The 27,841-nt window shown below is 45.7% G+C and overlaps 1 protein-coding gene across 3 annotated transcripts in view; it reads right to left on the bottom strand.

Annotated features, from left to right (window-relative positions):
• Positions 1 to 27,841, bottom strand: part of LOC148506596 (complement C4-like) — a 117,164-nt gene that overhangs the window by 17,553 nt on the left and 71,770 nt on the right. For 2 of the 3 annotated variants that reach the window (XM_088446675.1, XM_088446678.1), the window contains 13 exons: positions 24,535 to 24,624; positions 23,072 to 23,275; positions 21,089 to 21,164; positions 18,897 to 19,053; positions 17,472 to 17,573; positions 17,136 to 17,304; positions 15,931 to 16,097; positions 14,071 to 14,223; positions 12,675 to 12,734; positions 11,198 to 11,291; positions 8,946 to 9,108; positions 4,408 to 4,495; positions 4,104 to 4,178 (listed from right to left, as the gene is read on the bottom strand). In XM_088446675.1, coding sequence (XP_088302801.1) covers positions 4,104 to 4,178; positions 4,408 to 4,495; positions 8,946 to 9,108; positions 11,198 to 11,291; positions 12,675 to 12,734; positions 14,071 to 14,223; positions 15,931 to 16,097; positions 17,136 to 17,304; positions 17,472 to 17,573; positions 18,897 to 19,053; positions 21,089 to 21,164; positions 23,072 to 23,275; positions 24,535 to 24,624 — 1,598 coding nt within the window. The remainder of the gene's footprint in view (positions 1 to 4,103; positions 4,179 to 4,407; positions 4,496 to 8,945; positions 9,109 to 11,197; positions 11,292 to 12,674; positions 12,735 to 14,070; positions 14,224 to 15,930; positions 16,098 to 17,135; positions 17,305 to 17,471; positions 17,574 to 18,896; positions 19,054 to 21,088; positions 21,165 to 23,071; positions 23,276 to 24,534; positions 24,625 to 27,841) is intronic. The other variant, XM_088446677.1, reaches the window with a different exon arrangement.

Here is a 27,841-nt window from a genome sequence, read left to right as displayed (position 1 = left end):
ACCATTATTTAAAGCAAAATTTGGACCCAGATCTAGATCCTGGACAAGATGGAATTTGGAAACAATCTTCACTGGAATGTAGGCCTAGAATGCAGGACAGCTCTATTCCCATGATCAACCGGATATGGTGACATACTGTACAAGATAGGGCAGCCAATGCAGACACCTGTCTTGCAGAGACAATACACAGCTAAAGAGACACCTTCCAGATGAGGAACTTAAAGCTCTCAAAGTAAAGTGACCCAAATGGCAGGATCTGTAATACCGAAAAGACCCAGTTTACACCCAAGGTACAACTAATGGAAAATGGGATGGTTGAAAACCCCTGAATGGAAACGCTGAATGGAATACTAGCCATTTCCACCGAAATAATATAGATAGGGCTGAAACCTGAATCTTTACAGAGGCAACTTTTAGGGCATCTACTAGACAATCCTGGAAGAAGGACAAGGGTCATGCCAAACTTGAAGTTTGAAGTCTGAACTGACTTTCTTGCACCCCAACCAATGTAAGTTATCCAAATATTATGGTAATCTATAGAAGAGACCATTATTTTTGCTCTGATCATGGTCTTAATGACCTACTCAGATCCATGTCAATAAAGCCAGCCAAGCCAAATCTTGATGGAAAAAGGGGACCCTGACTCAGGTCATCCCCTTCGAGTTAGCCACCAAAGCTGGCTCTCTCAACATTCTTAGTGTACAATGATAATTTTGCCAATGTGGCACCAGAAGTACTGGAACTCCAGCTTACTCAGCGTTCCTGAGCATCAAAAGAAGCATGGGAGTCGGAGAAGACCGTTTTCACCCACCTGAACACCCTCACTGTTTCTGTTGGTTTCCTCCTTTGTGAGATAACAGCTCTGATCTTGAGAACGTTTATATGCAGTTAATCCTAACATAAGACAGGTCCATGCAGATGAAGGTCCTGTAATAGTGTTCCTTGTCTCTGAATCCACTATTATGATAGTCTAATCTCCCCTGACAGTGGGGCAACTATGCTTGAGGTAGCATTGATACAGTCACTCAAAAAAGGGAGAAACCATGACCAAATACAGTAGCCACATAAAGTCAAAACTCAACATAAACAAAATTGTGAGAATACCTTGAAAGAACACATTAGCTAAATAAAGGCAGGACTCTGTACAGCCAGAGGTAAATTATTGTATACTGGCTCCGGTAGCAGTAACTAGTATACCCATGAGCAAAAAAAATTGCCATGAAAGAGGTGCTACAAAAGGGAAATATTCATCTCCCTTAAATGTCCAGTCTAGTGTGGGGCACAGATAGAATAGGGCCATCATCTGACCCTTTTCCTAGTCACTTGAGGTCTTACTCTGCAGAACACAGCAATCAAGGTTGGTGGACCTCAGTAAGCCCAGTAAGAACGACTGGGGACTGCTGTATGCCCTAGTCACAGCATCCAGAGAGCAGTCATTGGCATCTGCGACCTACACATGGTGCCCTGAATCACCAGTCACCAATGTAACAGTGACTGGGCAAATTTAGTACCCCAGTAACTTGGAAAATTGGAGGTTGGAGCGGGTTAGGGAGCACTGATGAGCATTTCTACCCTCTTCCAACCAGCAGTATTTTCATAGAGAAAACAGCAAAAGAAAATATGGAGCACAATATTTAAAACCAAGGCCAATATGGTGAAGGGGTGTAGAGAGGGAGGAGACAACAAACAATTTTTAGTTTGAAGAATATGCGTGCTCCTGTCACAGCACCAATCTTGCCCCAAGTATGGCAATGCCCACCAGATAGGATTAAATGCAGGATATGGAGAAAGTAAAGAGAGAATAAGAAATACAGGACATGGGAAAGGACAGAGAGGAGGAGAAATACAGGTCATGGGGAAAGGACAGAGAGGATGAGAAATACAGGACATGGGGAGAGGACAGAGAGGAGGAGAAATACAGGACATGGGGAAAGGACAGAGAGGAGGAGAAATACAGGACATGGGGAAAGGACAGAGAGGAGGAGAAATACAGGACATGGAGAAAGGACAGAGAGGAGGAGAAATACAGGACATGGGGAAAGGACAGAGAGGAGGAGAAATACAGGACATGGAGAAAGGACAGAGAGGAGGAGAAATACAGGACATGGGGAAAGGACAGAGAGGATGAGAAATACAGGACATGGGGAAAGGACAGAGAGTAGGAGAAATACAGGACATGGGGAAAGGACAGAGAGGAGGAGAAATACAGGACATGGGGAGAGGACAGAGAGGAGGAGAAATACAGGACATGGGGAAAGGACAGAGAGAAGGAGAAATACAGGACATGGGGAAAGGAAAGAGAGGAGGAGAAATACAGGACATGGAGAAAGGACAGAGAGGAGGAGAAATACAGGACATGGGGAAAGGACAGAGAGGATGAGAAATACAGGATATGGGGAAAGGACAGAGAGGAGGAGAAATACAGGACATGGGGAATGGACAGAGAGGAGGAGAAATACAGGACATGGGGAAAGGACAGAGAGGATGAGAAATACAGGACATAGGGAAAGGACAGAGAGGAGGAGAAATACAGCAGGACATGGGGAAAGGACAGAGAGGAGGAGAAATACAGGACATGGGGAAAGGACAGAGAGGAGGAGAAATACAGGACATGGGGAAAGGACAGAGAGGAGGAGAAATTCAGGACATGGGGAAAGGACAGAGAGGAGGAGAAATACAGGACATGGGGAAATTACAGAGTGGATGAGAAATACAGGACACGGGGAAAGGACAGAGAGGAGGAGAAATACAGGACATGGGGAATGGATAGAGTGGATGAGAAATACAGGACATGGGAAAAGGACAGAGAGGAGAAGAAATACAGGACATGGGGAAAGGACAGAAAGGAGGAGATATACAGGACATGAGGAAAGGACAGAGATGAGGAGAAATACAGGACATGGGGAAAGGACAGAGAGGAGGAGAAATACAGGACATAGGGAAAGGACAGAGAGGAGGAGAAATACAGGTCATGGGGAAAGGACAGAGAGGATGAGAAATACAGGACATGGGGAAAGGACAGAGAGGAGGAGAAATACAGGACATGGGGAAAGGACAGAGAGGAGGAGAAATACAGGTCATGGGGAAAGGACAGAGAGGAGGAGAAATACAGGACATGGGGAAAGGACACAGAGGAGGACTAATACAGGACATGGGGAAAGGACAGAGAGGAGGACTAATACAGGACTTGGGGAAAGGACAGAGAGGAGGAGAAATACAGGACATGGGGAAAGGACAGAGAGGAGAAGAAATGCAGGACATGGGGAAAGGACAGAGAGGAGGAGAAATACAGGACATGGGGAAAGGACAGAGAGGAGGAGAAATACAGGTCATGGGGAAAGGACAGAGAGGAGGAGAAATACAGGACATGGGGAAAGGACAGAGAGGAGGAGAAATACAGGTCATGGGGAAAGGACAGAGAGGAGGAGAAATACAGGACATGGGGAAAGGACAGAGAGGAGGAGAAATACAGGTCATGGGGAAAGGACAGAGAGGAGGAGAAATACAGGACATGGGGAAAGGACAGAGAGGAGGAGAAATACAGGACATAGGGAAAGGACAGAGAGGAGGAGAAATACAGGACATGGGGAAAGGACAGAGAGGAGGAGAAATACAGGACATGGGGAAAGGACAGAGAGGAGGAGAAATACAGGACATGGGGAAAGGACAGAGAGGAGGAGAAATTTCCACACTCTCAGCCACATGTTTCTTATGGAGCAGTATAAATCTCTCTTCACTCCAGATGTGAATTTTGTGTTTTCTATGTTACTATTACAGGACATATTAGGAAATGTGGTTGGAAGATGACCACATTCGGCCTGTGTCCTACAACCACATTTACCGCATTTACCAATATGCCTGATAATAATCTGAACAGTTTCAGTTGAATTATTACTGTATAAAGCATATTTCTTGCTGGTGGGCAGCACCTACTATACTGCGATATCAGTGCAATACTGCTGCCAGTGTTACAACACAGAGTAACTAGATTTGGCAGAGAGACGTCAGATATATAACGTGCAGAGGCTGTTTGTGCCGTAATTCCACCTTCCTCTCTGTGGCCTTCTTCAATCCCTTCCCGTTATCATCTCCCTTATTCACACCTGATCAAAATACAAGAGAAGCCTTCCAGCCTGGATCTCATAGTGACTGATGTACATCTCGAAGCCGTCCTTCAGCTGTTAGGAAGAAAGCATAGATGTGTTATACACAAATATTATATATACAGATACACAGGGTGGTCTGTTATGACAAGGGCAATCTGTATGCTGCAAATAGGGGGGATAGGTGATCAGATGCTGTATATTTAGAGACAGTGGTCCCAGGTCATGAACATCTCACAATCTCTATTACATACAAAGACCAAAACCTTGGCCCAATTTGATGTAAACGTCATTCCCCAGTCACCTTGTTCAGATCTTGTGTGCTGGCTTCAAATCCACTCAGCAGAGTTATATCTACAATAGCCATTCCAGAGGCTCCAGGCTGCTTTTTCCTAGAAGAGAGGAGAACACAAGCAATGAATCTGCAGATAAACCTATAGAGATGTGACAGATAAATGTGACGGTGAAATAGGGAAAATGTGGTAAAGACCAAGAAGGAGCCAATGATGGACGGTGGAGCAGGATAGTAATTAATATATTTAATTTCATGAAGCTGTATATATGGACCCAGTGTTGAACTGGGTTATGAAGGGCCCACCGGGGGAATGCAGTGGTAGGGGGCCCATGCTTTAGGGGTGTTGCCAACCACCAGGGGTGCTTGGCTAACCAATAGGCAAATCTTGTTGCAGTTTCTATAGTAAGGAACCAAGCACCCATTGATCAGTGGAATTACTCCACAGAGTCACTGACCATCTAAGAGTAACAATGTATGATTTAAGGTCTGGAACCTCACACTTAGAGTAGGGGGGTGGGGCCCTCAGGCAGTGGAGCCCACCAGAGATTTCCCCTGTACACCTGTGGGCCAGTCCAACCCTGTATGGACCTGATTTCCTTTTCTGAGCTGGTTGTCAGTAATAAGTGAAGCATACACCCAGCGGGTCCTTTCTTTGCTGTTAGGCTTCCTCCTGAGCAAGCTTGATGTTTGGAAGGCGGAGAAATGCGTAGAGAAGTGCCTGACTAGTAGCTGAACGAGTGGACCACTTGCTGTACAAATCGAGGACCGGTACATCTATATACTGAGGCATTTGACCACCGATGGGTAGCTGCCCCAGACTCACTACTATACATCGGTGTGCGAGGAGCATCGTGGCAGTGAAGACCCCAAAAAAATTCCCAGCAGGAAAGTGGATCCAGGAAGGGCTGTGAGTTATAGTAAAAGCATGCATGCATAAACTATTCTATATTTCTCCCCGCCCTCTGTATATAAACTGCCTGAGAACAGCGGCTTGCAGTCTGTGCAAATAGCAGTGGTTTACTAAATTAATAGCCATTTTCTTCAGAAAAACAAAGCCTACCCTGATATAGGGGAAACAATATGGATTTATGTGAATAGGACCGGATGTAGTAGAAGTTTGAACATCTTTGTACTCAGAACTGTTCTTTACAGAGTATCCACAGGGAAGCTTCCAACTTGTTGCTTAATTAACGTTATTCTGCCTTCCCTGGAACTCACACAATTGAAACAAATTGTTACAACAGTTACGGATTATCCGACTACATTGTATATTATAAAACATGATGAACAGCTACAACATTGAATTGTGCTGGGCACAGAGAAATTATGTGCTTAAAAATGAATATATATTAGTATATATTCATAGGAAAATTTAATTGTGCCTATTAAGTCCTTTATTTTAGAAGGTGCAGTTTTATGCTATATATTTTTATGATATACAGTATGTGTTTATTTTTTATCTATTTGTTATGTGTATTTGCTATTTTATTTTTTAATACTGTAGCTGTGTAATAAACTAATTAACTGACTTAGCGCCTGATAGTGTTTTGTCTACGGCTTGGGAGGGTCTGCGAGCAAATTCACAACCCGGTTCCGCTCATGCGCAGACCCTAAACCATCAGAGTTGTGCGCAAACTATCGGGTTAGCATACACCTCTGAATCAGATCCCATTTTTCAACCAGCACGGTTTATGGAAAGAGAGGCCCATGTGCGGTCTCCGGTGCTCCTCTCTGGCGCAGTCATCAAATAGAGATCAGCACTGTGACAGAGTCTATTACAGATGTGTAAATCTTCTGGAAAACGGTGCAGGTGCCAGGTCATTTCTCTCCTGTGCATGTGTGGTTCTCCCAGTGATTTCTGTGGCACTGGTGGAGAGGTAATTATATAGTCCATGGTACAGGTTATGGGGTGTGTGTACTCCTCGACCCAGAGGTCCCTGTAAACTGCACACCCTGCACCCGCTATAGTGACACCGATGGTTACACCATATATCTGCTGCACGGATGATAATATAACATGTCAGATAATTGCTCATCCATTATTGTCTGGTGTTCGGGTCTGTCATCGGGATTTCGCTGCCACTTGTCTGAAATGTCTGCAATATTTTCAGAGTCATTTCCATGACGGGCATTCCATCCAGAACACAGGCAGAGGATATTGTACAGCTTATATTAAGTGTGCCCTAGATCTGCTTACAAACCACAGTGCCGCATGTACGAGAACAGAAGAGGGGAATAAATTATGGGCTCAGTGTTATACCTACAATTAGTATTTTATCACCCTGCCGGCTAAACAACACACCCTGTTAGGTAAGTATCTATATCAGCCAGTACTCTGCCACCCTATGTGACATTGGGGTCACAGGTCCCCAAATCTCCTTTGTGAAATTGTGCATACTCTGCCATGCAAACTATCACTCAGTTAATTAGCATCACATTAAATTAATAGTTTTAAGGCTTCTTAAGTGATTAATAGCTTCATCAAACACTATGGTTCCAAGAATATATGAATGACTTAAACCCCTTTTGGATCCAAACCCTGGCTTTAACCCGGCTCTGACACGGGTCACAGAACACGGGTGAAATGCCGTTTTTTTTTGTACTTACCACCGTTCACATCTGGGTGAAGACCCGGGTTATTCCTGGGTCGTCACCCTTTTACACTGGACCCGTGTCTTCCAATGAGCCAGGTTTACCATCCCTCAGTGACTGCTTGGAGTTGATGTCATCTCCAAGCTCCCACTGTATCCCCCAACCAAGTCATACCTTTCGACATGAGCCTGGGCACTGGCCCAGGTTGCAAAACCCAGGAAAAACCCTGGATGATTGAAGAGGTACGGACATGGGACTGTCAATCCGGGTTATTCCTTTTAGACTTAAGTTGGACTCGGGTCGATGCACAGCAAAAACCCTGGGTTTTTTACTTATTTCTGAAAGGTATATTATTAGAAAGAAAACATTTTATTTACAAAATATGCTTAATAACAAAAATTATAATAGGGTACAATAACAAAAGACAATATATGTGTAGCAAATAAAAATAAAAAGGAATACTTACAGAAAACATAACAAGTTGATTGTATCTTCTAATAGCAGGGGGAAGAGCCTTTCAAACTTAATAACTTAACTGACCCCCAAAGTCTGACAATTTCCAAATTGTTACAAGCCCATTAAAAATATCCCTTGTTTCATCGGCGACTCTCCTGTGTCTGGCTGTCTAATTTCTGACCCTGTTTTATGATGGCTGGAAAGGCTTTTTCTAAATCTTCTAATTCCTCTTTTCCACCAAAAACCCAGGTCCGACCTGAGTTTTTGGACATGGTTCCAACCCCGGTCAGACCCAGGTCAGACCCATTTACACTGCACCTTTGATCTGGGTTACTCCCAGGTCAGCCCTGTTCACACTGAACTCAGGTCTGCCCTGCTAAACCTGTGAGGTCATAAAAAGTGGGAGGTGAATGCTCCACAACCACCAATCCGTTCATTTTAGGCATGATCCAGGTCAGATAACCCGGGTTGCACCGTTTACACTGCACCATTACCTGGGTCCATCCTGGGTCCAACCCTGGTAGCTACCTGGGTTGGATTGCTGGGTCACTTGACCTGGGTTATTTTTCAGGGACCCTTTTACACTGAGCTGCGACCTGGGTAGACCCAGCAAAAACCCAGGTTTTTGCTCTGGTGTAAAAGGGGTATAAATTATATAATTTACCTTGTTTAGGAGGCATTTGGAAAAATGTATGCTCTCAATGTACTTCTCATAAACCTATCTGTAGGATGATACTAAACAGCTCCATGTAGACAGAGGTGAGTCCTAGACACATAATTCCTCCCTTCCCATAGAGCTACAAGCCCCTAATTTGCATAAATGTTCTGCATAAACGTGCTACATATCGAGAGATTTGTAGCTACAACAGAATTAGTATTTTATATCCAAAAACAGATTAAATATCTCCTTGGTCCTCTCGAGATGGTCTGACACATAGATTTGCAGACTTCCGCCTGTTGGTGTCCAGCTTTGTCTGCAGACAGGTCTTCCTTTGGAGTTCATGCTACCAATGTGTAGGTGTTTAGAAGTGCAGTTGTTGCCCATAGCAACTAATCAGATTCTACTTAACATTTACCTAGCACTTTCTAGAAGATAATAGCTAGAATGTGATTTGTTGCTATGGGCAACAACTCCACTTCTTAGTAAATATAACTCTAAGTGTGCTAAAGTCATCTATATGCAAACCCAGGTCAAATGAATGCAGGAAACGACATGTCGGTTGATATTAAGGATGTTTATAGGTCATTTCAATTTGCCTATACCAGGTGTAAATAGTCTGCCTTTCTAATTACTCCCCTACACACAGGACACTACAAGTAATTTACATTCTATTAGAACACATTTCATGTATCCTACTTCCCTGCTTTTATGGTGGGTCATTGAATTTAATGGACATATCTCTATATTTTTATACGGCCAGATAGACATATCTTGTAGTGACATTTCTCCTGCTATGTCCATTCTGTACAGCACTAATGAGGTGTCGCCTCTTCCTTACCAGAGACATATTTCATACACCACTGTCACCTCCTTGGCCTTTGGCTGGGAGACCTCTCTCCGCACTCTCGTCCGCTGGTCATGCCAGTAAATGTTTGACCTGGGCTCGTCTGACATTGCTTCCTCATCATCACCATAGTCGTAACTATAGTCTGTCTCAGCTGCTGGGGAAAGGATTAAAGAAACATGGAAGACATCGAAACCACATTAATGTGTGTGCAAAATAGGCAGAATGGGAAGAGCAAACAGAGACTATGGCCTGTATTAAATTAGCTGCGAAAAGGCAGAATCCGCGTAAAAGTATCGCCGATTGCGAGTTTTTACCAGGCGGAAACTTATCTCCGTATTCAATTCCAAATAGTTTTCGTGTACGTGAAAAAGCAATGCAATGTAATAGGCGAAATAGCTTCGCCTCTGAATAGGTGGAGAAAAAAGTGCAAAATCGCTATTTTGGGGTGCGAAGCTGGGGAAACCACTCATGACCCATTGGGACAGCCCCCCAATAGATAACTGCATTAAAAAAAAATACTTAAAAAAGTGAGGTACACCCCAAAAGAAGCACTTTGAAATTGGGGGTGAAAAAGTACAAAGTGGGGGTACAAACTTAAAAACTAGCGAAATAGACTTTCGGGGAGTCTGCAAGTATGCGGGAGCTGTTTTTTTGATTGCAGGTGCTTGCTTCAGGTGCATTTTTTAAAACTTCACTTTAGCGACTTTAAACCATGCTTGCACCCATTTTCAAGTACCCCAAATTTGACAGGACAACTTATTTTCACCAAAAAAAAACTGTTTAATGCTATACTTCTTCACCACTTATGTAAAGACGCTAATTAGAAGCAAACTACATAACTTAAGTACCCCAAATAGCTTTATTAGGGCTATTCGGGGACATCTACATTGAACCCCAATGCTAGTGCATGTTTTCGGGGGTGTCAGGCTGATTCCCCCATTTCTGACAGCACTTTTCACCTGGTTCACATTCGTGAATAACGGGGGCGCGCACGAAAAGTTTTCGCAGCCAAAACACCCGATGTCCGCAAAAAGTACGGCATGAGAAGGAGAAAGCAACGACCCAGGTAATTTAACACTTTAATATTACAAATGTAATTTTTGAGGGGGACTATCATGCCAGTTATCATATATATAGGCCCTGATTCAGAGCCGGACGCTCTGACCAGAGCGCTCGCTCTGAATCAGGGCCCTCTTCCATTAAAATGGAGCGTCCTCCTGGACGCTCGTATAGCTGTGGGTCACCACCCACAGCATATACGAGCGTCTAAAAAGATGGTCGCTATGGTCTTGACCATCGCGACCATCGGACTTGCGAGTGAAACCCTGCGGTCGGGTTTCTCAGCCACAATCCCTGGAGTGATTTTGGCTCTATCAGAGCCAAAATCACTCCCACTGACATCACTAGTGATGTCAGTGGGGCCGGCTTCAGACGGTAGGCGTTCCCATGGGAACGCCTCCGTCTGGCAGGCACGCCCCCGGCACGCCCACCAAAGGGGACGTGCTGTCAGTCACCATCAACAGCACGCCCCCTTTGGTGCGAGACTCCGAGCAATGGATTCCCCGTTGCTCGCCGGGTCTCGCGCATGCGCACGACGGAGCTCACTCCGTCGTGCGCATGCGCAGTGGGGAACATCGACCCACTTGCGAGTGTACTGCCGCTTGCGAGTGGGTCTGAATGACCCCCATAGATCACTGTCAGGCTGCTCAGTAAAGGAGTAATACCCCGTAGTACATATATAATAGTTATAAAGTTTGCTTTTTTTTTTTTTAAACTATAAAACTACTTCTTGCAGGATTTACAAAATTCTTGCAGGATTTTACATAATTCAGTACTGTCTGTCTTATAATAAACTAGCTGAAGTACCCAGCGTTGCCCAGGTTTAAATCTTCAAATTATTAAATTAGGCATCCCAGACCAATTGCCACCCCTCTGTGAAGTTTTCATCTAAAACCATCCAGTGGAAGACCAAGAACAGGCTACCCGGGTCAAAGTTCTGCCCAGCGTACACCAACGGGAGGTCCGACCAGGACCCTAACCCTCCTAAAACCTGGCTAGGATCCCTCTGGACCACCTCACGTTGGTTTCATCCCAATCGGTGCAGGGGACAAACAAACAGACCAATGAATTTTATATATAAGATATATAAGCATCAGATTACAGAGAAGAACACAGAAGGTGGAGACTGATGTAAGCAGCAGAATGAGACAGGTCATAGTACAGTGGCACTTGAGAGTACTCACTGGTATCAGTGGCGGTTGCATGCACTACTACGTCCAATCCAAGCTGTGAACAAGTTGACTTCTCTGCCTGTATGATGTTATACATCTTCAGCACCTATGAGCAGGAAAACGTTGAGTATCAGCCCCATACAGCAGCATGAAATGGAGTTAAAATGAACTGGTCATCTACACATATTGGCAGCCATTTTGTCAGCAGTACAATCACTTAGAAGAATGTCGCTAGGAACCGCCAGTAAGATCAGTGAAGCATTTTATGTAGGCATCCATTGTATGTGATGAACCAAGATTCATGAGCATGCAGTTTATTAAACCATAAGAGGCTGACTGCATCCTGACTAGCATTGGTTAAATGCACAAAATGGCTGCCTTCATTGTCTGGAAGATCTATCCATATCAATTTTGGTGTGGAATTACGATATATTTGATAGTGATTGGGTAGACCAGGTAAATGGAAGAGTTCCCCACCCCTTGTTTCGGCCACGGTCGGCTAGTGCACAATTGGCAGAAGGTCCCGGGCAAGGTAGCTTGGCACCACCGCAGCAGGCTTACACGTCTACCCAATCACTTGTTAATGTTTTTCTATCACTTTGATGTTTTTGTACAGCATGTTTGCTTATTTTTAAAGTGTATGTACTTATTGTTTTTTTCATTAAATAAATGTACCAACAATATTGGTTCACTCTACGAAAGTTTCATTGTGTAACAACTTAAGTGGAACATTTAATATTATTCTATAGAGGTCTTCCTGGAATAGAGCGCCATCCACAGTCACCACTATTATTGCAAATATGTTTTATCATTGGGACTCTAGTGTTATCCCAATTATTAAACTCTGTGGGGGAGTCTTTTTCACTATAATTCTACTTTATGTACCACTAAAATTAAAAATGCAAGCTGTCAAGGCAACTGTAAAACAAAACCACATTGCTGGACATAAACTATTATTCCCAATAATTATCAGCCATTTTCTGAAGAAAGAAAAGGAAAAACAAAGTCTAAAGAATGCTATTTGCAGTGTCATTCAATAGTACTACTGACAGAAAGTCTGCTGTGTGTAGCAAATTATCTTCCTCCATACTGACCACATTATCTGAAGTATTGTGAAATGTTTACATATATTAGTGAATACCATTAGCAGCTCTTTTACATAAACTTATTAAAAAATGTACCGGCCGCTGGCAACAATGCGAGAGACGTCATTATGGTAACGCCCTATCAGCAAAGGCAGAGGTTGTTGTAGGGTATTTTATATTCCTATTTATTTTTTTCATGTTTAGGTGTATAAAGGGGGCGATTCACATGGGTACGGATTCACCACTTTCACGGTTGCGAGTGATTTTTTTCTGCAGAAGTGCAAACATATTAGGAGGAAGATAACTGTCTGATCAATGTTCTACTGTGCTTCCGCTGCAGTATATTACTGGACGTGACCTCCGCAGAGACAGATTGCAGGATTTCCAGGTTCTTTCTTACTCACTGTTACAGTGCCGGTTCCTTTACCGGATACTTTCACCTTGAATTTAGTTCCCATTGATTTCTACAAGACATAAAGCAATATTTACAGTCGGGAACAAACACGGTAATACCACATGCTTGGGTGTTAATAGAAAAAGGGGGGCAATTGGGGAGGATTTATCAAACCTTGGAGAGAGATAAAGTGAATAGAGATAAAGTACCAGCCAATCAGCTCCTTATTGTCATTTTTCAAACATGTAACATTAGACGCTGATGTTATAGATCACTGATTTGGGGCAGTGATTTAATAATAATAATAATGCATCCAGTATTAAGTGTCAATAAATTATTTGGCGAATGATAAACTTTTATATTATTTCGTTTTATTACTTATGTGTTATTGAAAGTTTTAATTATAAATAATAAAAGTAAAATTCTAGAACAATAAATAGGGTTCATTGAATCCCCTTAATTAGAAGTGCCAATTCTGTATGAAAGAGAATATTCTATGTAAGTGCCCTGAGCAATATACTCCCCTTTCTTATGCTATTGGTGGATGGCTTTTTCAGTATAGAAGTATGTAAGTATTAAGGTACACAGATGGTCAGTGCTTTAGGGGGGATGAAATAACACAGAATTTAGGAATCCTTTACACCAGAGGTTCTCAAATGCGGTCCTCAAGGCTCCCCAACAGTTCATGTTTTAGAGATATCCATGGTTGAACACAGCTGACTTAATTAGTACCTCAGTCAATTTGATTTAACCACCTGTGCTCAACCATGGATATCTGTAAAGCCTGAACTGTGGGGGAGCCTTGAGGACCGTGTTTGGGAACCTCTGCTTTAAATACATCAGACCAGCTTGTCATTTCCTTACACCACAGACAGAGGGCAGCATAGAACCCCAAGCCCATAGGCAACTCAGGATCCAGCAGCGCATCTCAAGGTTAGATGGTTATAGAGCTCATGTGATTTTGGCCAGACAACATACCAGTGTGGGGTCTGAAGGGTGGAGGAAATCTATGAGGGCTCACTTCTGACTCAAAATGAATACACTGTGCTATATATTACACAATGTGCAATATAGATCTGATTGCGCAGGGGTGTTTTTCCATAGGGCGTATCGGTGCCTGGAAACCCACCCCGAGTTTTAAATATTAAAAAAAAATCTCTTCAAGATGGCGATGTAGAACCCTTCAATTCAAACTACAAATTCAGGGCCCCATTTAACAACTAGTTTTAATACCTGCGGCATATTTAGTTCCGTATCGCACCATGGCACCCTCAGTAGCTGGCCCAGGCCTGGACATCACCACCAACTCCAGGCATATATGAAATCTGAGCTCTGTGTAATATACGTTACCTTACTCCCCCTCCCACAGTCTGTGTTTGTCATGTCACCCACCGCCCAACACTCACCAAGTCCTCCTGGACACTCTGCTCGCTCCGCAGGGTAAACGTCTGCCTCCCAGATTTTTCCAGAGAATTTACTTCCACAAACATTTCATTCTTTTCATTGTTGAAAGTGTGAATCCAATACTCGGAGAGAGCTTCCAACGCCATCACTGTGTCCTAGAGGTGAGACAACATAACAATCGTTAGCTTTTTATCCCTGGTTGTGGAACAGATCACTCATCTTTTCCTCATTACAACACCAACATTTCCAATGGTCCTGGAGGGAAGATTTAGGCCCCCAGTTATCAGTGAAGGTGAGCACCAGCGGAACTTTTCATTTAGTATCACTGTGATACAAATGAAAAAATCCACTGGTATTTACCAATACTTACCCCTCCGGCGAAGGTCCAGCGAAGTCCTCCTCACCTGCAAGATCCTCCACACTACTGCTGGCAGCCTAACACTGCCAGCAACAGGGGCCTTGTGTAATGCACATGCGCAATGGTCCGTCTATGCATGTGCATGACACAGGGACCCGGCACTACCTGGAAGACTTTGCTGAAGCCGTGAAGGCAGCGTCGGAGCCCCATTGCTGGCAACAGGGACCGCATCGCTCTCTGCTGTGACAAAGGGGTCTATTTACTAAGCATTGGATGGAGAAAAAGAGAACGGACATAAAGTACCAGCCAATCAGCTCCTACCTGTCATGTCACAGGCTGTGTTTGAAAAATGACAGTTAGGAGCCAATTGGTTGGTACTTTATCTCTCTCCACTTTATCTCCATCCAGTGCTTAGCAAATAGACCCCAAACACCTGTAATCTTAGATTGCCGCTGTTTGTTAAATCCAGAAAGGAAGGCATAACCCCTTTAGCGAGCGTTAAAGGGGTAATGCTTCATTAATAAATGGAGTCCTTAGTGAGATGGCCTAAAGGATGGACTAACCCTAACTTTCCCCCTAGTGCCTTTCCATAACCCTCCCCCTAACCCTAACCTTCCCCCTAGTGCCTTTCCATAACCCTCCCCCTAACCCTAACCTTCCCCCTGGTGCCTAACCTTAACCTTCCCCCTAACCCTAACCTTCCCCCTAGTGCCTTTCCATAACCCTCCCCCTAACCCTAACCTTCCCCCTAGTGCCTAACCCTAACCCTCCCCCTAACCCTAACCTTCCCCCTAGTGCCTAACCCTAACCCTCCCCCTAACCCTAACCTTCCCCCTAGTGCCTAACCCTAACCCTCCCCCTAACCCTAACCTTCCCCCTAGTGCCTAATCCTAACCCTCCCCCTAACCCTAACCTTCCCCCTAGTGCCTAACCCTAACCCTCCCCCTAACCCTAACCTTCCCCCTAGTGCCTAACCCTAACCCTCCCCCTAACCCTAACCTTCCCCCTAGTGCCTAACTCTAACCCTCCCCCTAACCCTAACCTTCCCCCTAGTGCCTAATCCTAACCCTCCCCCTAACCCTAACCTTCTCCCTAGTGCCTAACCCTAACCCTCCCCCTAACCCTAACCTTCCCCCTAGTGCCTAACCCTCCCCCTAACCCTAACCTTCCCCCTAGTGCCTAACCCTAACCCTCCCTCTAACCCTTACCGTCGGGATTCCGGCACCAGTATTCTGAGCACCAGCATCCCGACCGATGGGATGTCAACTACATCCCGTACACACACCCTATTGGGCCCCCCAGACAAGCCTAAGCCTGGGTAAACTGTACCTCCTCTTGGCGCCCTTGATTAGGAACTAGAGACATCACTGAAGCATGTCCACAAATGGCTGCACTATTTGCTCACAGGTAACGTAACAGTGTATTATTTCTACAGCCTTGCGGAAATACAGATCACAAACAGCCGGACATTTGCCATACCCAGCTATGACAGGGTCTTTCTCACCTGAGTAGATTTGAAGCCTCCGCCGTAGTTCTGCTGCTCTGATAACCAGGCGTACATCTTGTCAGCTCTGGTCATGTCGTTCCGGAGCAGAGCGGTCAGTAGCGCATATGCTGTGGTCTCAATGGCAAGAGCTGTGCCTTTGGGGCCAATGTACATCTCACTTTTGCCTATCAATGAGACAATGTTACCACAGAGACAACCATCAAAATCGTATTTCCCTAAGGAGAACTGGTCACCAGGCTCAACCTTTGGCTTTTTATTTTCTCATTAGATGGCACAGTTGGTGTAATTAGAGCAAAATGGGGATTCCTCGTGTACCTGTTCAGACAGACAGACAGATGCCATGCTATCCCTGCGCCAGGTATGCATTCATCTATTGATGTTATGTTTACACTGTTCACACATTTATTTATATTACTAACATTTTTATATAGCGAACACATACTCCGCAGCACTTTACAGAGAATATTTGCCCATTAACATCGGTCCCTGCCCCAGGAGAGCTTACACTCTATATTCACCATCACATTTACACGCATACACTTGGGATAATTTAGTATGTCAGTAGCCAGTTTTCCCTGCCGATAAATTTTTGGAGTGTGGGCAGAAAACCGAAGTGCCTGGAGGGAATCCACGCAAGCACGATGATAATATACAAACTCCACACAGTTAGGGCCATGGCGGGAATCTAACCCAGGACCTCAGTGCTGTGAGGCAGTAATGCTAACCATTACACCATCCGTGCTGCCCATATAGCGCATGCGTCACAGCTACCGCCCTTTTCTCACCATGGGGGCCTAACTGAAGGGTCTCACCCCCAACAGGACACTCGCCGGTCTCTTTGGCAGGTTCCATCCACCCTTGGTTCTGGCGGACACGTGTGGCTCTCTATGTGGGGGGAGGGGAATATGAAGCCTTGGAGAGCGATAACTTGGAGAAGTTGCCTAAAACAACCAATCAGCTTCTAACTGTCACTTTATAAACTGTGCTGGAAGAATGACAGTTGAAAGCTGATCTTCAATTTATTGCTCTTCAAGACTTGACTTATCTGTCACCATGACACCATCTTGGTCAGCCAATGACACGAATGTATAAGTGTGTATCACATTCAATGTAAAAGGTCAATTTGACCGTCATAAAATTGGATGGATTATAATTATTTACTCATGGAAAAGCAGCAGAAAGAAAATAACGAGGCTACTTACCGGGCTCTACTTGGATGGCAGACATGAGTTTCATGTACACATTCTCCTTCATAACGGAGTCGCTAGAAGTGAGAGTCAGGGCATAGGCGGTGACAGTCAGGGCATAGCTGTCTGAGATGGAGTCCTGCATCGCACGCAGGTAATCAATGGCTTTACTTATGCTGCTTCTCTGTGGTGGAGGGTGACGAGAAGACGTGGGGGAGATGATGTTAGTACATTCCAGCAAGTGATGGACGTTAGTGGATAAGTACTGTATGATACTGGGTCATTAGGATATGTCTGTGAGGGTATATACAACAGTAGAACGGATGGAGGGGTGAGGAGACCATCACATACCACTTTGGTGTCATCTTCAGATAGGGCACCCTTGGAATGGTGGAGAGCAACTAGCACGTAGGCCGTAAGAGACACCTCTGCATTCTGCCCTCTAACTCCACCCTGCAGAAAGAGAGGACATGGGGTGAGGCATGAGTGTTAGCCTTTCGGCCTAGAGAAAGGAGAGCGCTCTTTTATATCTACTCAAACATAATGCAGAGTAGTTCATTTTTCCAAAGACCTTTATTGTTGCTGGAGTACGGGAATCCAGTGGTAAAATCATACAGGTGGCAGGTTGGGCCTTCCCAGTGCCCATCACTGTAGATGTTATGCTATGACACTGGTGACAGTCTCCTTATACTGGATCCCAGTCCCATATGTAATGGTGTATACTGTCAGCATCCAATATCTTACATACAGGTAACGCGAGGTCAGTAACTTTCGGGGGGCTACACAGAAGATGCCATCATTTGGTCTCCAATGATGGGAAAGTCGGAAAAGAACGTACAAACCATTAGGCTGACCAGAAGGGGAATGGCAGAACAGTTTGTTGTTTTGTTCCAGTCTGGCTGACAAGCTGGGCATTGTAAGAGCATATTTGTCTCCACAATAAGTCACCTGTCATACTCTTATAAAGGTAATTTACCAACGCAGAAGACATGCAGAACTTTTCCACTGTCACAAATGCACTCGTCACCTTTAGAAGTCATAGGGCCATGGTGTGGCCACAGCCCAATTTTGGGAACTGTACACCAGACAATCACTCTGCACCTATGATTGCAGGATTGCAGCAGGTCCATCCTGGAATTGCACATGGTGTTAAAAGTGAGATAACATCTCAGTTCAGCCTATGTCTACTGCAGGATCAGTCCCTACTTAAATTTCAGGTTTTCTGTTCTACTTTTATAACACTGTTCGGTGCAGCTGCATTTATTTCTCACTAATCATGAAGAGAGCAAGCGGATATCGCAACTGTCTGTATTACTGGGGTTACTTTTGTGTTACACAGCTAGAAATGCACCAAGTAATGTGCTTTCTCATACAAAGCTTTCCTGGAAGGTGCAGAAGACGTCCCACTAAATCCTGGCCTGTCCGGCTCTAGCTAAACAATATGATTCCCTCTCTCTGAGCGAAGGGACCTAACGTCCATCTCACAAAACAAAAGTCTTAAGCACAGCACTTACATTCAGTAACCACAGTGTCTCTCAACAGGCATCTGACCTGTTCCCCAGGTAGTGAGAGACTGATTACAGAGACTGACAGCCCCCCTTTTTTAGACCATTTGTCAGGCGACCTTTTGTACATGTCGACCTTTTGACAATGGCAACCTATTGCCTGTAGACCATCTGTTGTTGACCTATTGACTGTCGATCTTAACACTGTCGGCCTTTTATACTACACCCATACAGGATGTAGGAGAGTATGGAAAATTTGTGATGATTTTACCATCATTTCTTGGTGAATAACCGGAGTGGTCTCCAGGAAAGCTCCGCTGCTGCTCTGCTGGTCAGTAAGGTAGTTGGCAGAGTTGCGAATCTCTTCCACGTCAACATCAATGTATGTTCGGCACAAGGACATCACTTTGACTACAAAAGCTGTCAGCCTGAGGGAATATAGAGAGAACATGAGAGACCTGTGCATTGAAAATTAGTTCTGATCGCAATTGGAGGGGAGGGGTTGGGGATGAGGTCACGGCGGTCGGATGCCGCTGGTCAGAATACCAACAGCGGCATCCCGACAGTCAGAATCCCGTAAATGTCAGGCTGGGGGCAAACCTAGAACTATGTCAGTAGCTGGGCTTCCCCAGGCCTCTTCCTGCAATGAATGGATGCCAAAAGCATGCGCGCGGCATCCATTCCTCTTCCCCGGGCCGGCACCACCATGGCGGCAGAGGTAGCCGACCACCCGTGGGACACATTGCCCCACGTGTGGAACAGCGGGGCAGTGCCCAAAAAATGGGACTGTCCCGCTGAAATCAGGAATGGTTGGGAGGGATGTGCCCTCTATGGAGTGGCACCCCTGTTCGACCGCACTGGTCGAACATGCCACGAGCCGGCCCTGCCCCCACCCCGTACCCTAAACTTAACACTCCACCCTGGTGCCTAACCCTCCCCCTAACACTAATGCCTGATACCTTCGGAATGCCGGTGGTCGGGATTCTGGTGCGGGGATCCCAACCTTGTCAGGATTTCGGTGCATGTATTTCGCCTGTCAGCATTCCGCATGCCGGGATGCTTGGAGGTCATTTGTTGACTAAAAATGGGAACATGTAATGCCAAACTCCATTGCAATATGATTACTCAGCCAATAAAATAAGCAGCAGATGTGTTTTAATGTGGTCTAACTGTACGTATATACCCATAGGAAGTGAGGATGATGTGCCGAGCGATGCACCACTGCTATGTGCAGGTCCCCCAAGTGGTTAAATTAAAGTGCAGTCACATGTACTACAGCAAATCAGCTGCAGCAGCCCAGTTCCTAGGGATCATTCTGATTGGCTGCCTCCACCTTTACAGTGCAAGCAGCTGTACTCCTCTGCCTGTGATAGGTGTCATTACCTTACTATGGGATTTCTATAGCTGCCTGGCTCTGGTTACGTTCCTGCCCTGAACTTTTTCCCTGATATTGACCATTCCTGGATTGCCACTTGCTCAGACACTAGATCGTGTTCTATCTTATTTTGCCTGTTTGAGGTCTGGGTTTCTCCTGTTATACAGTCCCCCGTATTGCTCTGATTAATGTCTATCTCAGGAAAAGCCTCTGCTACTACGTACACAAGACCTGGAGGCAACTGAGTACCGGTGAACAAGTTCAGCTCTAAAACCGCACACACACTAGACTATAAATTGAACGATATGGACGATAACGTTATCGTTCATTGCGTTCAATATCGTCCAGTGTGTATAACGATATCGCTCATGGAGCATATCGTTAAGTGTGTATGAAAGGACTATCCTGGTTCTAGACGCTTATCCTGGGAAGTTGTAATCTGGTGTCACAGCCAAATGATCAGCCTGTTATGTGTAGCCAGAGCTCAGCAGTGAGCATTTCTGAACAACGTGGCTGGTAAAAAAAAACATAGTAAAGAGGTAAGGATAATTATTACCTGGTCAATATATGGAGAGGGAGGTGTCTATAAAGGGTGAGCAGTTAAATACACGCCATTTGTAAGCGTTGGGGGAGTTAGAATCACATGAACATATAATCTGGGTCCATTAGTATGTGGGGTGCACAAACCGAAGAGTTAGCCAAAACATACATATGGAGATTGCGGATGTACAAGAGGTGGGGCAGTTTGTGGGACCTCACCTACTGTGCTCAGGATGGCTCAGGCAGAGGACATGATAAGCATAAGCCTGAGATTAAAGAATAAAGATAAATAAAAAATATATAAACCAATAGACAGGAAGCTGGAGACCATGGTCCTCGTGTGGTTGCCTGCAATTTGCAGGCACCAGTGTAATGTCAGTGATATATCTGCTAGATTTAAAGCAGCAATTTGTTTTAAAGGTAAAAGTTAAACCAACCCTAAAACTAATTGCCGCCTTAAATTTAGTAGCTATACCTAATGCAGAAATTGCACCATGTCCACAAATCGCAGCGCAGCGCTGGCTATCACATTGGGTCCCATTTCTTACCATGTGCTACTTTGCCTGTGAAGCCATGCACCATACGATCCATTGGGTTTCCTGTACTGTAGTACCCGTAAGTAGCCTGGGAGCGGGAAGATAGGAAGGTTGATTATGTTCTACTTTTTGTCTGTTAATAAAATAATGATGATCATTTTATTTCGCGCTTTCCTCCCAAATCACTCTACATTAACAGATTACAAACCCCATGGTACAAAATAAACACATAAAGGATCACTAAGAACAGAAAAGACAGCTAAAACCCCATGGTACAAAATAAACACATAAAGGATCACTAAGAACAGAAAAGACAGCTAAAACCCCATGGTACAAAATAAACACATAAAGGATCACTAAGAACAGAAAAAACAGCTAAGCATTTAGGTTTTTTTTTTTTTTGTAGAATAAGCAAATAACGGGGCATTAATGGATTGTCTCAGTAACAGATGAGTCTTCAGTTTTGTTCTCATTGATTTCTATAGTGGGGGAACTTGGGGCTGTGCCCCTGATTCAGAGATGGACGGAATTGCAGAGCTGTACACAGGCGGCTGTGACAATTCTATCCAGCTATAAATCCAATGCAGAAGGAGGTGTCCATAGGAAACACACACCTCCTTGCTGCATCTGCGATCCCAGCACTGCGACCGAGGTCGGAGCCTGGGATCATCATCGCAACCATCCGGGTTAGCTTACATCACTGAGACAGGCCCTGTGTGCAGCAGCAGGTTGCAGAGAAGGGCAACTGAAGGTTTGCTTAAACCTGAAAGTAATTAAACCCAGAGGCCATTGACTCCTTATGGGACATGGTCATGTTTTTTCATTTGAGGTGGTTAGGTGAGGGTTAGGTTTTTTTTTATTCTAGTGTGGTGTGACTGTTGGATTTGTTACATTGGCTGTGATTGGTTGTTGGTCAGAGGTGTGCTTATCCTGGTTTGGTTATCTGGGAGCTTAATTTTCTGTCCAGTCTCTTTACCCTGAGGCTTTATGTTCTATTTGTATATGTGTTTATGTGAGGAGATGTATCAAGCCTTGGAGCGAGATACAGTTGAGAAGTTGCCCAAAGCAACCATTTAGCTTCTGCCTGTTATTTCAAATACTGTGCTACATAAATGACAGTTACTGTAGAAGCTGGGGGGTTATTTTGGGCAACTTCTCCACTTTATCTCTCTCCAAGGCTTTAGACATCTCCACCGTGGTGTCATAGGTTTGGGTTTTGGTGTTTGGCAGTGTTTTAACAGCTATGTTAGATGTTGATTTCAGTCATGGTGAATGGGCGTGCAATCCTCTAGTTTGGTGGTTGCTGATGACCCCTAGGTTCAGCTTCACCACCCATCCATGTGGGTTCACCATAAATTGTCCCTGAGAGAGGTAAGAGAGGAATGTTTTGGCTGTCAATGTTCAGTTATTTTTATGTCAGCCATTCTTTATTAGCCACCATACTCCCCTCCTCCTCCTCCTCCTCTCCTCCTCCTCCCCTCCTCCTCCTCTCCTCCCCTCCTCCTCTCCTCCTCCTCCCCCTACTCTCTTCCTCTCCTCCTCCTCCTCTCCTCCTCATCCCCCTACTCTCTTTCTCTCCTCCTCCCCCCCTCTGCCCCTCCTCCTTTCCTCCTCCCCCCTCCTCCTCCTCTCCTCCCCTCCTCCTCCCCCCCTCCTCTTCTCCCCCCCCTCCTCCTCTCCTCCCCCTCCTCACCCCCCTCCTCCCCCCCTCCTCCTCTCCGATATCAGGAGTATCTAATTGCAACATCTGATGAAGGTGTATTCATATCTGCCACAGGGCACTGGTTATAGCAGTCACAGACTGGGACGTTACACTGATGAGCTGTACAGCTTTCCTTAAGCTGGGTAAACACTTGTGAAATCTGCATTCAATCCGACCCCCGACCTACCAATTGGTCTGACATTGGATGAGTGTGTGCGCTCACCCGACCTCTGCTTTCACCCAGACAGTACATGACACGCACAATGCACCAAATACGATGAATAATCTGTTACCGTTTTTCATGTTTTCCTTTGCCTGTTCCTTGCGATCTGAAGGGAGCGATGTCCACTTCTCAGTGTGGTCAAGATAACGCAGAGCGTACACCCCCGGGGCTGTGGAAATCATAGTTTGCTCTGCGCAGCCATACGGAACCCGGATCAGCCGGCTTACTCCATCAGCAGTCAGACTGTTGTTTATTGTATTGATCGGGTTGTCCACTGTGATAGGAGATGGGGGGTCAAGTGCAGATGTATCAATATACAAGCAAAAGAGTTGCAAGGGAAAGCCAAAGCAGGGCAAACTGCACTACCATGTACTGCGAGAGCATGCTCACTGTGGGGGAGATGTATCAAACCTAAAGAGTGGAGAAGTTGTCAATAACAACCAATCAGATTCTCACTATCGTTTTATAGACTGTGCTTTATGAATGCTAGCCACAGGCTGATTGGTTGCTATATATAACTTCTCCACTTCTACTCGTTTTAGAAAGCTTACTACATTTTGCATTCTTGATCATACCCCATGCTGCCTCACGCCGTCCGAACAGGGTATGATCCTGACGCTCAGTTCAACCACAGGAATGAATGGAAGTGGCCAAATTAGATGAGATTAGGCCAATCGGCATCTGGGCAAAATACCAGACCTCTTCCAATGTCACTGATGCCTCACAGTGTGATCAGAAGATATGGGGTATACCAGCATGTCCAATGTTCATCAGACCATTATCAGGTACGGAAGCTAATTTGGGACAACACACACATCAATATATGACTATGGGCCTGATTCAGAGCCAAACGCTCTGACCAGAGCGCTCGCTCTGAATCAGGGCCCTCCTACCTAAACTTGGAGCGGCCTTCTGGCCGCTCGAATAGCTGTGGGTGACCACCCACAGCATATGCGAGCGGCCAAAAAGATGGTCGCGATGGTCAAGACCAACGCGACCATCGGGCTTGCGACGAGACCCTGTGGTAGGGTCTCGGTGACCGCAAGCCCTGGAGTGATTTTGGCTCTATCAGAGCCAAGAGCACTCCCACTGACATCACTAGTGATGTCAGTGGGGCCGGACCCAGACGGTAGGCGTTCCCATGGGAACGCCTCCGTCTGGCAGCCACGCCCCCGGCACGCCCACCAAAGGGGGCATGCTGTCAATCAACATCGACAGCACGCCCCCTTTGGTGCAAGACCCGGAGCGACAGCTTCCCCGTCGCTAGCCGGGTCTCGCGCATGCGCATGATGGAGCAGCCTCCGTCGTGCGCATGCGCACTAGGGCACCATCGACCCACTTGCGAGCGCTCAGCGCTCGCGAGCGGGTCTGAATCAGGCCCTATATTTCAAGTGTTGCAATTGCAAAACTGATTGCATTACAGCCAATGATTGAGATTTACTTATGAATGAGCATCAGAGATACAGCAGAGGAAGATGATGTGTGAGTAATGTGATCACTGAATACAGGAGTGAGTATTATTACAGAACTGACCACTCATCTTCACACTAGTCCGGAACTCGCCATCCGGGATCATATTTGACGGTTGCTCGTCATCGACTATAAATTCATCCCTGGATTTCTCTGCAAGAGATTAGAGCATAATAAAGACAAATACTATAAGGCAGGACTGTATGCGAGTCGATGTTGATGAGAGCAGTGTGTTCTGCCCAGGGCACAAGGTCATGGATGGGCCATTGACGGCCCATCCCTGGCAACTGAAACAAAAATGTGCAGATGATACTGATAATGATGACTGATGAATCCTTATTAGAGGCAAAGGGGTATATTTACTAATTATCAGGTCCTAGGCCCGATAATTATAATTTCCTAATAGTTTTTATCATCAATATTATACACATATAGTGATGTGTAAAAGTAAAGTGATCACATTAGCGGTCACTTTACTTTCACTTCCTGGATGGCCGCCGATCTACTGCGCCTTGTGCTGACGCGTTCAAGCAAGAAATGCCCTCACGCATTTTACCAAGACAGGGCCTGAGTCAGATGCTGCTGTTCCAATATTCACGCAAACAGGTGATGTTTTTTTTCCGGCTGCGCATGCGTCTGAAACGCACCGTGTGTTCTGATTTTGTAGTACACAGTCGCAGTACAGACTTGGATTTGTGGTATCAGAAATGTGAGGGGAGTTCCTGGACAGCGACTGGGAGGTAAGCGGGGGGGGATGGCTAAAAAGACGTATGGAGATGTTGCGTCTTTTAGGAGTGTCGCACTACAGCCCGACGTGGATCTTCGGAGGGGTGAGTATTAAAACATAAGGGTGCAGGGAGTGCGGTGTGGGTCCCCCACGGACCCAGGGGCCCATGTGCCCCGCACACCCTGCACCCATATAAATACGCCTCTGCTTAGTACATATCCCCCTTAATGCTGATGCGAGTGACCATTCAACAGAAATCCGCGCACCCACTGGTATTACACTGGCCCTCATAGCCATCATCTTCGGTACCCGCATTTTGCACCAGGCCCATGCTAAGTACTAGAAATCCATCAGAAACAAGTGACTCAAAATGGCACGGAGTTTTAGATATATGCTCATGACACTCCCACAAGTCAGGGCGCTCCGTGTCCTAACTTTGCATACGCCCAGTTCCTGCACCGAAATGCCCTTTTTCATGGAAAGGCAAATCCGGCCAAGCTGTATCCAACTCCGAATAGGACGGATATATACGCAAAAATGCATAAACTCGCTTCTGCGCATGCCTTGTATGCAGAAACCTGCAGTCTGTGAACAGAGGGCCTGATTCAGAGCCGCTCGTAAGCGGCCGCTCGTTCGCTCCGAGCGATGTTCGCACATCTGTGCATGCGTATGGGTTTTAGTATGCATGCGCGAACCAGTCAGTGCGGTCGAAAATCGCGTGCTCGCAAAATAGCGAATGCCTGCTAATTTGAGTGACAGAGTGAGGTGTTTGTGGGTGGTAACAGGGGAAGGTGCTCGAAAACGGGGAGTGGAGATCCGAACGCAGGCGTGCCAAACGGTCAAAACGGGCGTTTTAAGTGTGTGCATAATTAACAAAGCAGCGTCATTGACTACGTCACTTGGTTGTCTTTTAGTCTGAACTGCTCTCATGATTGCGGTAGGAAAATCCAACCACAAGCACTGCGAGCAGTTCATACGCCTTTTGATGTACTCGATTAATCTAATAAATAGCGGAGATGACGTAGGATGCGAGCGGCCAGGGGGCGTTTTTTCCAAAATTGTGAGCGCATGTTTCGTTCATTCAGACATAGAGGTGTCAACAGACCGCAAAGAGCGAGCGCTTAATTTAAATAGCCAGCCCCTTTTTCTGAACGAGCGTCCGCAAATAGCGTCCGGCTCTGAATCAGGCCCAGAGATCCATGTGGCTCAGAATCAGCTCCTATTGGACTAGAGTCCAGTTATGAACCAGACTTTTCCCCAAAGCTTTTAAAAGACAAATCAAGTGGCTCAAAAGATACAAAGTGTGTGAGTGATTCTCCCCTCAGCGGGTTACTAATACAGCAAAGAATAAACAGAGGGTATATTTACTAAAGTGAGAGTTTATAGAAGTGGAGATGTTGCCCATAGCAACCAATCAGATTCTACTTAACATTTAATTAGCACCTTCTAGAACAGCGGTTTTCAACCGGTGTGCCGCGGAACACTAGTGTGCCGCGGCACACTAGTGTGCCGTGGCCGGTTGTGAAGTGTGCCGCGGGGCTGTCAGAGCCACCGGGCACATTTTACTGTACTTCAGTATCCCGGGCCGCTGAGCTCCTCTGGGAGACTCAGGCGCAACCGGGTAGTGACCTGCAAAGATGCGGCGGCGTGACATCACAGGTCACGCACGCCGCGTTGTCCACTGCCCTCCAGCCCGCTCTGCCAGCCAACGCCCTGCGCCAATCAGCCAGCCCGCGCTCTGTCCAGGCAGGCTCTGCAGCCTGTCTGGAAGCCCGCCCGCACGCGATCCTGCTGCAGTGTGAGTGACAAGGGGGGAAGAAATGTGGGTTTTGTGGGGACCAGACATTTTTTTCTTCTTCGTGGGTACCAGCCATAGTTTATTTTTTCGTGGGAACCAGTCATGTCATTTTTTTTAGTGAGAACCAGCCATATGTTATCCAGCCATATATTTGCCTATTTAGTGGGGAACAATGTGTTTTGTTTTGTTTTTTGTTTCTGTGGGGCCAGCCATAGGTTTCTTTTTCTGTGGGGAGCAATTCTGTGGGGCGCAATGTGGTATGGTTGTTTTTTTTGTGGGGAGCAATGTGGCTTTTTTTTCTGTTAGGCCAGCCAATGGGATTGTTTTATTCTTGTGGGGGCCAATGTAGTGTGTTTTTTATTCTTGTGGGGGCCAATGTAGTGTGTTTTGTTCCTGTGGGAACTAATGTAGTGTGTTTTTCATAGTCCGTGCACACCGCATCGCCGGATAGTGTGCCTTGGCAATTTTAAAATCTTGTGTAGTGTGCCGCGAGTTAAAAAAGGTTGAAAATCACTGATCTAGAAGATAATAGCTAGAATCTGATTGGTTGGTATGGGCAACATCTCCACTTCTATAAACTCTCACTTTAGTAAATATACCCAACATGTGTTTTTTGGCAGTCCCTCTTCCCCCTGTGAGTGGGTCATAATTTCTCCAACCTCCAGCTACAATTATAGTACTAAGCATAGCTATAAAGCCCATACATTTGCCATGTCCCCCGCTGGTGACCCTTACACATACTACTAAGCCCCCACACACTACAGCCTCTATATAGACTGCGCATTAGCGTTAGGTTGTCACTGGCGCTGACTCAGCAGAGGACAGAATTGCAAAAACGCACACAA

This window comes from Taudactylus pleione, unplaced genomic scaffold (assembly GCF_031769625.1).
Source record: "Taudactylus pleione unplaced genomic scaffold, aTauple2 ptg000400l, whole genome shotgun sequence".
Classification (NCBI taxonomy): domain Eukaryota; kingdom Metazoa; phylum Chordata; class Amphibia; order Anura; family Myobatrachidae; genus Taudactylus; species Taudactylus pleione.
Note: the sequence above shows the minus strand (reverse complement) of the source record. Positions and strands in the feature narration are given on the sequence as shown.